The sequence below is a fragment of the Lepidothrix coronata genome, unplaced genomic scaffold (genome assembly GCF_001604755.1).
Source record: "Lepidothrix coronata isolate B3197 unplaced genomic scaffold, Lepidothrix_coronata-1.0 Scaffold61, whole genome shotgun sequence".
Taxonomy (NCBI): domain Eukaryota; kingdom Metazoa; phylum Chordata; class Aves; order Passeriformes; family Pipridae; genus Lepidothrix; species Lepidothrix coronata.
This window is the reverse complement of record NW_016690241.1, coordinates 4,533,387-4,545,832: the sequence shown is the minus strand read 5'-3', so window position 1 is coordinate 4,545,832 and position 12,446 is coordinate 4,533,387. Positions and strand designations below refer to the sequence as shown.

The 12,446-nt window shown below is 35.3% G+C and overlaps 1 protein-coding gene across 1 annotated transcript in view; it reads left to right on the top strand.

Moving 5' to 3' along the window:
- The window catches only part of LYST (lysosomal trafficking regulator), an 80,709-nt gene that overhangs the window by 44,189 nt on the left and 24,074 nt on the right, over positions 1 to 12,446 (top strand). Inside the window, exons 22-31 of the mRNA XM_017817443.1 lie at positions 259 to 457; positions 1,654 to 1,785; positions 4,214 to 4,862; positions 5,348 to 5,525; positions 6,300 to 6,469; positions 7,886 to 8,116; positions 8,997 to 9,163; positions 9,641 to 9,793; positions 10,972 to 11,163; positions 11,656 to 11,834. Of these exons, the coding sequence (XP_017672932.1) occupies positions 259 to 457; positions 1,654 to 1,785; positions 4,214 to 4,862; positions 5,348 to 5,525; positions 6,300 to 6,469; positions 7,886 to 8,116; positions 8,997 to 9,163; positions 9,641 to 9,793; positions 10,972 to 11,163; positions 11,656 to 11,834 (2,250 nt within the window). The remainder of the gene's footprint in view (positions 1 to 258; positions 458 to 1,653; positions 1,786 to 4,213; positions 4,863 to 5,347; positions 5,526 to 6,299; positions 6,470 to 7,885; positions 8,117 to 8,996; positions 9,164 to 9,640; positions 9,794 to 10,971; positions 11,164 to 11,655; positions 11,835 to 12,446) is intronic.

The following is a 12,446-nucleotide window of genomic DNA, read 5'->3' as shown; positions in this document are numbered from 1 at the left end:
ATTTTAGTTTTCCAAAAATCAACTTGCATAACATTTGCAATACCTTGTTTCTGTCTGGATTTTGAGTGGGCTGGGTTTGGATAACATTGAGTAGGTACAGTAGGTCCTCTCAAATTAAAGAATACAACTTTATTAGTTGAGCTTCTTTTCTTATCTGTTTTACTACAGCATGACAACTTTAAAAAAAAAAAAAACCAGACAATTGCTGTCAAATTAAAAATACAAGTAACTTATAGTTGTACTGCTCTTCCTTTCTAGGAGCATAAAGAAGGGCACCTTGCATCCCTGCCTCGGGAGGTTTGCAGGTCATTTGTGAAAATAATTGAAGAAGTGCTTGGTTCTCCCCCAGACCTGGAATTGCTGACGCTGGTCTTCAATTTCCTCTTAGCGGTTCACCCTCCCACTAATACATACGTTTGTCACAATCCTACTAATTTCTACTTTTCCCTGCACATAGGTAAATATGTCACATTTAGCTAGTAGTAAGCAATAAGATAAAAATCTGGTCGTAAATTAATATCTAAAAAAATCTCTTTGCTGTATTTTAGTAATGATATATAAAAAAATTATCGAATTCTTGGGACTTAATACTGTAAACTACTTTTACTTTTCTGAGAGAGGTTAGACTTTGTTTGCTTGGCTTACTTGGAGAGCTTTCTTCTGTCTACAGCCATAGGTAATATCTCTGTGATTATGCCATTAACTTCCTTTAAAGTTTGGTGCTGCTAAATGGAATGCATAATGTTAGCTGCCTGTGTGGTCACATTTGTCTTGGGTGAACTTGGAGAATAACATCTAGCTTGCTCGTAAATGAAACTTTTCAGAAATATATGCATATAGTCTTGTTTTAATTTCTACTTTCTTGTTTACTGTTATGGAATTCCTGGAAAAATAAAAGGCCTGAGGGGCACTTTTAGCAATTGATCAGTTGCACTACAAGATGTCACTGGCAGGCACTATCAGTTCTTACTACTTACTGGCAGTACTTTATGGGCTTTGAGGGATGCAGACCTAGAACAACAGCTTCTTTAATATATCTGTACTGGATGATCATGTTGGCAAAATGACTGATATGAGCTTTAAAAAACTCTTTCTTGCTTTTTTTAAAAATGAGAAATTATGAACAGTTCGTGCTTTAATATTAGCATTGTGCAACCTTAGCCATAACTTATGTGAACATGGAAAGCATCATCCAATTTTGAAATATTTTCTCCTTTTGCAGATTCCTGTGTACCTCCAGGTTTAGTAATCAGTTTCAAAGGCAGCACAGTTGTATTTATATGTATCTGTCCTCTAATACCAACTGGTGTAAAATTCTGAGTCTTGGAGCCTTACTAGGCTGTTTGAGAACAGTCACTTGTTTTTGACATGACAAAAAGTCAGTTATCACTACTTGTATGCCTGCAAGGACTGTCTATAAATGTAATTGCTTTAGTAAATCATAATATTTTCAGTGTTCTAAAATAAATTTTAAAGTTGGATCACTAAACCAAAAAATGGTGTTCAAGTGCTTTTTCTAGGTTACTTGCACTTGAGCACTTCTCATTAGCCTCCAGTGATCCGCTCAAAATGTAATCTGACTACTACGAGTCTAATTTGTCAACAATGCAAACATAAAACACTTTTATTTAACTTTTTCCCTTTTCTTTCTAGATGGCAAAATTTTCCAGGAGAAAGTTGAATCACTTAGGTACCTGAGAAATTCCAGCAGTGGTGGGAAGTCAGTAGACAATTCTGCATTTGTGATTACATCTCCAACTGGATTTACAGCTTTACCACTGGAAGGTAAAACAATGTTGGAAAAAAAAGGATGTTAAGACACAATCTTTTGGCAAATAACCAGAGTACCTGAAAGTGTTACTTTCCCACAGGTATCTCTTACAGAGCTCCCCCTGTCCCTTGGAGCTTGATGCCTGAACAGCAGAGTAGGAAGGGTGGAACTGAACATGCTACCTAAACTGCTCCTCATTCTTAAGCAGAGACAAATTGCCACATTGATGGCTCAGGCAGTGAAGTGAACCAGATAAGCTGAACCATCTCATTTGTTGAACAGACCTGCTAAAGATGCCTGAGAATGCCTTAGCCAGGCAGCAGTTGAAGTAGTGAGCCATAAGCAGCTATCTTATCTGGGCAGGAAGTGTTAAGCAGATACTTTTCTTTATTTGTGCATAATTCTTATCTGTCTAAATATGGTATTAAAGTATTACCATTTAGTTCTACTGTAGGTATAGAAACATGATAGAGGATGGGAAAGTATATCTTATGAAGAACAACAAGATACCTTGGTTATAAATTGGTATAAATTAAAATTGAATCATTTTCTGGGAACAGTCTCAGCATGCTGAACAGGTTGAGGTCTGTAAAGATAACTGCTTTCATCAGTTTTGAATTCCTCTGCTATAGATGCTGAAATACTGTGAAGTTATTTGTTCAAGCTGGTAATTCTTTTTCAGATGGTGTCCTGTCAGTGGGATGTTTTTTGCATTATTATTGAATTAGAGTTTTAATCATACTTTTTACAGATTTGCATAGGCAATCAACAAATATCATCTGAAAAACAAAAGCTGAAATACCACTTCTGTTTAAGCCTTTATTTAAGCTTGTTGACAATGAGAAATAAATTCAAAATAAAAATTCATAGTCTAAGTTCACCAATATATACAAAATAGGAATGGAAAAAAGTTATATTGATCTCTAAATTAACTGCTATAAATTTCACATCTTGTGTGACTCAGTTATCTTCTATGTATTACAGTGTAATACTTTTACAATTGATGTCTTGTTGCTGCTTTGCTTCGGAAAAGGAAATTGAGTCTTCAACTACTTCATTTGAAACTATTTATTCATGTGTCTCTTTAGAAAAACAGTGATGTAAAGAACAGATCACAGTACTAAACTGCATATGGAATTAGTCCTTTTCCCATATGGATAATATGACATCTCATTCTTCTAAACTGAATACTCTTTTTATATAGGTAGTACAAATTGTTGTTCTTGAATAGAGATTATTCAGGTGTACTAGAGGAATACTCAACATTTTTATTTTTGTGTGAAAATGGATATTTGAGTATTGTAGTTCTGAATTTGAATTTCTAAATTTACTTATATAAATTTATAAATTATACAAATTTATATTTTGTCTGGAACTGTCATAGTGGTAGGATAAGGAGTAATGGGTACAAACTGAGAGGGGAAATTTAGGTTAGATATTAGGAAGAAATGTTTTACTGTCAGGTTGCCCAGAGAGGTTGTGGATGCTCCAATCCTGGCAGTGTTCAAAGCCAGATTGGAGAAGGCTTTGAGCAACTTCATCTAGTGGGAGGTGTCCCTGCTCATGGCAGGGGAGGCTTGGACTAGCTGAGCTGTAAGGTCCATTGCAACCCCTTAACATTTTATAATTCTATAAAATATTTTAAATTGGAAGCTCGTTGGATAACCTACTACCTGTATGTGGGTTTGCAGTTTGTTGCACTACCTGCTAATGTGTGTAAAAGATTGGCTGTAAGACTGTTGCAGCTGTATAAGTACAACTTTATAAATATTTTCTATTGTCTGAAGGCCAGCTTGGTCTGGTTATGTTGGCACATGTATGTATGTATATATAGTCACATATTTGTTTTATATATATATTCTCATTAAAACTATATTCGTGACACATCATCATTGCACTTAAAAGGAAGCATTATTAAATAAAATATGCAGTTATTAGTTGTAAACTTGAAGTATGTGTAAAACTTCATAAACTTGCACATTCAAAAAAATGTGCAAATGGGTTGGTGAATAGTATTTCAATGTTCACTGAAACATGTTGGTAGATTGGACCTCTTACACAAAACTCCAAATAGAACAACTTGTTCTATTTGACCCTGCTTTGAGCAAGGAGTCTGGTCTTGACAACCTCCATTCTCAGTGATTCTATACAAATTCTTGCTGAGGGTTAGTTGAGAGGATCATGATTTAAATCCGGAAAACCTAATATATTGTCAAAAATTATTTTGCATTTTATGCTTCTTTCAGATTTGTGACTTGCTAAATATATGGCTCCATAGTAGTTTACTTGATTTACCAAATCTGAGCTATGTCAGGTGTTGTCAGTTTTGCAAATAAAACTAACTTAGGTCACCACAGTTCTAAATGTATGAGGAGTCTAATATTGAGAGAAAAGTTTGTTTCTCATGTGAAAGGAATGCTAAAGATATCCTTATTTTTCTAGGGAACACTTCCAAGGCTAGTGTTCAGCAGAAAATAAGCTCTCAGGCACCTGGAAGACTTTCTAAAAGCTTACCAGCATCGCCTACTTCCTCACCTCAAGTTCACCGAAACCAACTAACTGAAAGAATGGGAAAGAGCACTGATGACCTGCTGCTTATTGGGGAGCATGACTACACTGATCTTCAGGATAGAACTGGTTTTGTAGAAAGTTCTGAAACCATAAGGAGAGTACAGGAAGAGCTTCTTAGCAGTTGTGAGTCTGCAAAAACAGTTTGTGACTCAGAGCTAACATCTGCAGAAACATTTGAAGATATTGCAAAAGAAGTAGAGTTATCTGAAAATGCATTTGAGAGTAAAGAAACAGATGCAGATCTGAAATGCAGTGAAGGTGGTGGTGGTGGTGGTGGTGGTGGTGCAGCTGAGCCATTGCTACGTCGTCCAGACAATCTAAAAGGACTGCCTTCGTTTCAGAAGGGCCAGAGTAATTTTGCAGGGTTGGGCTTAGCATTTTCTGTTCTTGGAGCATCATCAGCCATTGCTCGCTGGCCAAGCTTTGCTGACAAGAATGTACTTCCTGAAGACTGGGACAGTCTTGCTTTTTCTTCAGCTAATGAGAATACCCCAAAACCATCTGAAAGCCCTGATGACAGGTGAGCACATAAAATAATAAATTAAGAGTTGCACAGTATATGAGCTTTAATTTCACTGTTCTTGCTCTTGGTTACTATTCTATAAAAATCTGAATCCTAAAAATTAAGGGAATTTTTTCATACACTGTCATACACAAATTTATTAAGCTTTTAGTCCATAGAATGTTGTGTTGTTTCAATTTTTGCATTATTTACATAGCAAATTTTAAAAATCAGTATTTTTGCTATGTACAGTAGAAGTGGGAACTTTTTATGGTACCTCACAAAAACTCAAGCAAGTAGTTCTGGTCAGATTATCCTTTTTGCCATCTGCCATCTAAAAATAAGTGTTAATGAAGATTGGTAGTAGAAGTATTGCAGAAATGATGTCTCTTCCAAATTTCTTCTTCCTCCTGTCCCCCAAGAACTGCTAGCAATTATGCATTGTTTTAATCTTTTCTGCTGTAGACAATAATCACTGGTAAAACATATTCCTCTGTTTTCAGGTGTACAGAAGACTATCTTGTGCTTATCTGTTGTGGACTATATGATCTCTTGCGTGGAGTGCTCCTAATCCTACCAGATATCATGCTAGAAGATGTGATGGACAAACTTATCCAACCTGATTATCTTATAGTTCTGGTGAACCACCCATCTCCTCTCATACAACAAGGAGTCATTAAAGTAGGCCCATATAAAATGTTTTCTGCTGAAAAGATGTGAACTTGCATAGTTAACATTTGGAAATATGAAGTTTTGTTAATATTTTTATTCAGCTTTCTTCAGTTTTCTATGTTTACTTCTGAGTTTTAAAATATGTTTCTACCCCATAGATTTAAAAAAAAAACCAAAAAAGCAAACGCAAATGTAGAATCTTTGAATAGATATAGTCTATAATGTAAGACAGAGGCCCTGAGAGCTTATGATGGCATTAACAATATAAATGGAAGGAACAATGCAGAAAGTCAGTGACCGTCTCTTCAACCCAAAACACATGATGCACTACATTAAAGTGCAAGCTAAGTTTTTACTTCTTACATAGCTGACTGAAGATGGACCTGAGGCTTCAAAATCTTTTCTGAGGTTTTTGTAATATTGAGGACAGTGTTCCTGTATTATGACATTATGTAGAACTTTGAGTAGATTTGTATTTTAATTTGAAAAGGAGTAAGATTATAAGGCTTTATTAAGAACAAAAAAGTCATGCATGCACACCAAAGTGCAAGATTTAACAAATATAAAAAGTCTGAGTGTATTTATGTATGCATCTGCTAACTGTTATGTGTGTGATTTCATCTCCCTCAAACTTTACTAAAAACCTGAGTCTTCAGCTCAAAAATGTAAGATGTTGATTGTAACAAGGATTGTAACTGTTCAAATCACAGACAACAAATTAACTTTCAGGGCAGTTATATTAAATGTTTAAATCTTACACCATAATTATGCATTTATTTTTAGTTGTTGGATGCATATTTCAACAGAGCAAGGAGGGAGCAGAAGGAGAAATTCTTAAAGAACCGTGGCTTCTCCTTGCTAGCCAACCAGCTCTATCTTCATCAGGGGACTCAGGAAGTTGTAGAGTGCTTTTTGGAAATGCTTTTTGGCCGCTCTGTTGGCTTGGATGAAGAGTAAGTAATGCTGTGTTTTTACATCCTGTAGCAATATGTGAACTACAAGCAGTGCACTTTGCTGGTCAGCAACCATAAAAGAAGTTCCTTCAAAACAGTTTTGAAATGTTTTGCTTGTAACTTTAACACTTAAATGTATTAAAATTCTTAGGACTATTGTATGCCCTTTAAACTGCAAGCAACTTCATCTGATGAATGCTGTTAGATGGGATCTTGTAAACACTCAGACTTTCTGAGTGCCTCAGAGGCCTTAGCACTTCAAATGTCCTGTAACCAATTTAACTCTCCCTGTTGTTTCTGATCCTACATGAAACTGATTTATATCCTTAAAAGTTTTAAGTAGTAGTCATGAGACTTCTGCTATTAGATTTTGGAAGGTGGTAAAGCAAAAAGCTTGATGCCACAGCTGCTTCCTTAGCTTGGCCCTGAATTTAAATCCCTGTTTCTTTTAGGGAAAATCCCAGAGATACACCACTTCCATGAACTAAAAAGCCACCTCATATTGACAGGAAAGGAGATTACCTTTAAGGAGACAATTATATAAGTAAATGATATTTTTTTAGAATTAGTCTGACCATTTAATGATTGTACAGGGAGCACATGTGTAAGTATAATCAGTGCAAAAATCTTATGAAAAGCCCCTTCTCGATTGCTGCCTCTGCAGGATTTGTAGCTAAATTACTTCTCCCTCTTGACTTGATCTTCACTCCTCAAAAATTATTCTTGTTTAGCTGCAAGATTTAAATATGTCTCCTTAACTTGCCCCAAAGCAGAGAACTGTTACTTTTGCAGGATTTATTATGAGGCTGGAAAGATAGTTCTAATGTCTCAGGTTTTTAGGATTGTGCATAATAGTTGTGTGGTGGGCTGATAACCTTATAATAGTAATGCAATTTCTTAGTCCACAAGTAAGACAAGGTCAGAAGCACTGCTTTTAATTCTACCACTGTAATAAGCCAGAAGGTGCCAAACTTAATTAAACTTAAGCAGTAATGGATACAGGACATCAAACCTGCTGTCAGTCAGTATATTATTATACTGATGACAAGCTGTATTTATTTTCTTGGTAATTCTGTGCCAGTTGTAATACTCGTTATTGGAAAAGTGATGCATCATTTTTCTACACTGATTAAAATCCCTGTTATTTTCATGAAATCTATATTGTAGACAGTTGGTAGTTAGTCAAAACTTCAGATATACTTTATAGGGACACCATTTCTTTGTAGCTCTTCAGGTGTTTATTTTGTTCTTATTTTCTTTAGTAGACAGGCATTGTTATGGCAGTTAAATGTAGGAAATTACCATCTACACCTTTGCCAAAATACCGGCATAGAGTGGTATTCCAGTTGCATATATTAGTTGCATTTATCAGATTGGTATTTTAAGGATGTCACTCACATATATTTCTGTTAATAGATTTGATCTGGAAGATGTCAAGAATGTTGGACTCTTTCAAAAATGGTGTGTCATTCCTGTTCTGGGTCTTATAGAGAATTCTCTCTATGATAACGTTTTGCTGCATAACTGCTTCTGTCTTCTGCTGCAAATCATAAATTCCTGCTCAAAAGTTGCAGACCTTCTGCTTGATAATGGTTTGCTCTATGTGTTGTGTAATACGCTGGCTGCTCTCAATGGACTGGAAACAAAGTGAGTATTGTATCCATTCGTATCAAATAGTCTAGGCACAACCTTAAGGCTAGCATGAAATTACTGTCTTCAATTTGTTCTACTTGCTAAAATTGTCTGAGAACGTACCAAGCAAGGGTTTGAGGTTTTCAGCTTTAATTATACCTGCAAGTTAATGTTTTGATATTCACTTCAAACAACAGAATATAGAGTGTTCTTTCCATATCTTAAACTGTCAAGTGAAATGACGTTTTAAGATGCAAGTTTGTCCAACTGTGTGCACTTTGGATGCTTTTCTTAATTAAACCAAACAGGAGATAGTAGCATTCTACTGTATCTATAGCCAATATTAAAACTGCAGAAAAGTATCTACTGTACTGCCTGTGATTTAATATTTGAGATTTTGAGTAACTTAAATTACTTTATTAGTTACAAAGATTCTGTACTTTAAGAAAGGTTATGCAGGAGAGATTTTTTTTTTATTTTATTTCATTAGCTGGTATCCTGAAGAAATGGTAAAGTTTCCTTTTCTAAAACCTGATATAGTTTTAGTTCAACATGGTTACAAAATTATATACTGATATACTTTTTGAAAAATACAGAATTTTAGATTTGTTCTTTACTTAGAAATCTGATAATACATCATTGCTTTTCCAATAAAACTGTGTTACACTCTTGTTAGAATGTCTCAAATTTGCAGGCATCCAATCTGCCAAAGTTAACACTAGAGAAATATCTTAGATTATAATGTTCTAGTCTTTAGTAGCAACATTTTTATGTTAGTAAAACATACTAATAGGTATAGTTGGTGGAAGTAGCAAGGGGAATAGTAATGGGTCATGTTATAAGTTACAATCTACTAGAATTGTCATGTTTCTGGTAACTAAAACTTTGTTTGCAGCATTCCCTTGAATGACTACAAGTTACTTGCATGCGATATACAACAGCTGCTGGTAGCAGTTGCAATTCATGCCTGCAGCTCCTCAGGTTCTCAATATTTTCGTGTTATTGAAGACCTCATGGTGCTGCTGGGTCATCTTCAAAATAGTAAAAATGCAAGGATGCAAAGTAAGTTATCTTCTTATTTTTGGGATCATGGGACTACTTCCCCACTGACTTTTGTTTTAATTCCTATTTCTGCTGAGGGAAAAGGGGGAGTTTTCTGGTGATGGATCTTCTTTCTCTTCTAAGTGGTTCTCAAAGTAATAGTTTTCTTCAGGAGCCTGCATTGTGATAAAGAACTGTGTATCCTGCTAATCTGAAAAAACAGTAATTGCAAAAGTTTGTTGTGTGTGGGTATTTAAATGGAAATGTTCTGTACAGTTTCACTTAGCTTGTTTTGGAGTAATCAAATTCAATGGCTTTTCCATGAGAACTCAATTGTGTAGTGTCTGTGTCTGTGGAAGAGTGAGGTGACTTCTGTGAAATCAAGAGTCTTACAGCTCTTGACACTTTTTGTGTTCTTTTACTTGTTAAACATGTGGTAAAAACAGTTGAAGGATGTGTAAAGCATGTCATGTATGCTTTGTATGCTCCTCTTTATAGATATGGCAGTTGTTCTGCAGTTAAGAGTTCTTCAAGCAGCCATTGAATTAATAAAAACCACAGCAAACCAAGATGCTCAGGAGCAGGCCAGTTCAGCCCCATCACCTTCTGCACCACATCGTACAATGTTTCAAAAGCGTAAAGGTATTGCAGGTGAGTAGCAGAAGTGTAGCGTTCTTGTACTTTCTTTTGTGTGTATTAGTTGATGATTAGTTGATTAGTTGACGATTCATTAGTTCATGATGATATTACCTTCTTTTGGGATTCTCTTACATTCACAAGTTGCTTAGTAAAGATGTTTTTCAAGTAATTCCTGGCGGTTTTAATAACCAACCTCACAGTAAGGTAATGCTAAAATCAAGCTAGTCCATGTAACTAACATAGCAGTGATGTGGGGACTGCTTTGTTGCTCAACTTCTAAGTAGTGACCGTCCTGAAATAAATACCTGCCACTCTAAATTTACAGTTGGAAATGCCACTGTGGCTGTGTTTGTAAAACCTTTGTGCAGTTCTAGCTGTAGCAGTAATACTTTCTCTGTATTTGATAGCTTGCCAGTCATTCTGTAAAGGTTTTGTAGTCTTCTGGCTGGAAACTGAGTTTTGTATGTTTCATATAAATGAAGCTACATTAAAGACTTCATAAAAGATATAATTTAAAAACCTGACAAATGCTTATCTCCTGTTCACTATGGGAATGTTTCTCTTAATTGTCAGCTTTTGAAAGCCCTCTCTATCAACCTGGTAAAGATAGTGAAAGTATTTTTATATTAGTGAATCTGGTAAGACACTAAAGATAAATAGAAATAGTTATTTCAAAAGAAAGATGTACAGTCAAGGCCTGCCAGTTCATTTCAACAAAATTAAGAAATACTCTTAGCTAAAAATTATACTTCTATTAGTGGCAATGGATATGGTACAAAATGTGTTTGTTAAGTTGTTGATATATCTGACTTGTCAATTGTGCTTCCCAATATGCAATATTTTGTTTTATCACTAATTTTTAATTCTTCATCGTAGTTACACAGTAAAAAGAGGAATAAAAGTAATGTTTTTGAATCTGTTTTACACAAAAATATTGAAGTTGTACAATAAAGCTGATCTTGAGACTATCTCATTTCATGGTATCACTTGAATTGTATATATTTTTAAATAGCTTTGAAAACTAAAACCAAGACAGGCACCCAATGACATTTATGTAGCCTTTAATATTAATGTATTTCAAATGTTTTGATTCCTTAAATGATGTGAACTCTTTGGATGAAAGCAATTGCTGAGTGATTGAGGTTTTGTACATTTTCAGTAGAATTCTGTTCATGCTTCTCTCCTTAAAGGCTCAAGGAAGTTTTCACTTGCTCAGTCTGATGCTCTGCTGATGAAAATGCGCTCACTAGCAAGTGAGGAATTCAACATGATGATGCAGCGGAGAATGAGCCAAGAAAATCCTATCCAAGCCACTGAGCCTGAGTTTGCACAAAGGTTACAGAGGCTGACTGTTCTGGCTGTTAACAGGCTCATTTATTTAGGTAGGATTTCTTTTTGGGTTGTTTCTGTTTTCACAGAGCCAATGTAGTGTGATATATAAAAATGGATTCTTGCTGAAATGTTAGAGAGGATAGTCATATTATTGGCACAAATTTTATGGATTTAGCCACAAAGCATCATTCTCTGTGATTTGTCTCTCAGTATTATGTAACTGACAATCTGGATAATGTTTCTATCTGAATGAACTTTACAAGTTGTTTTATTTCTACATTAGTCCTTTCATGTGTTAACTGCCTCAATTATTACCTGAAGATTTAACTGCCAAAGGGAGCATCTGCTCTCTCAAAACACATCAGTTTGCATGTTTCTCTGAAATGGCTGTATTTTTTAGCAAGACATGATGACTTTGAGAGCTAGTTCAAATTCTGCAGAAGCAAGAGAGGGTAAGAGTGGTAAATATAGCAGCAGTAAAGGCAGTATTTGATTTAATGCCTTAGATGGTACTGATCAATATGTACCTCTTAAATTTCAAGCATCTACTGAAGAATGCCTTGATGTACTGGGTATAACAGAAAACACGAGTCAAGGCAGACGTTCAGCATCCCAGCTGGAAGTTCCTGAAGAGGAAAACCAACAAGAACTGCCTAGCAGAATAAACCCTTTTCTTAAAGAAATGGTCAAAATGTTGGTGGAAGGAGTCAAAGTATCCATTGTAAGTTGTCCACAGTAAACCATATTTCATAAGGTTCATTTATTAGGAACTCTTCATGCGTAATGTATTCTGTCCATAAATGCTCTTCTTACTGCCTCTACATTCAACTGTGGCATTAAAAACCTTCTTCATCTTTCTAGTTATTCTGCAGTTGTAAAGTAATAAGTGGATCTGTTCTGAGCTTCACATTTAGCAAAACTTTTCTTATTGAACAAATACACAAAATTTAAATGGACTTCTTTGTACTCTATAAATTTGCTTGGTCTCGTAAACCTCAACATTTAAATTTGCTGGAGCCTCTAAAACAAGATCTGCTGTGCATCCACAGATGGTGGAGAACTTCTCTGAGCAATTTGTGTCTAGTATGTCTAGTATGTTTTAGAGTTGGGAAGGAGAGCTATTTTTTCTTTCAATTCTTGCCAAAGGGCTGTGAGTTTTCTAGCATACAGGTGTTAGCTTGTCAACCTTTCCAAAGTGATCAAGTTCTGCTTGGGTAGTAAGAAGTGAGTTTTTCGGAAAACTTAACTTACTCTTTCTTGCCTCTTTATTTCTCTTAGGTTGCCTTTATAAAAGTAGTTCTACCTAAGTTTCTTTCTAGTTCAGGAAAATTAG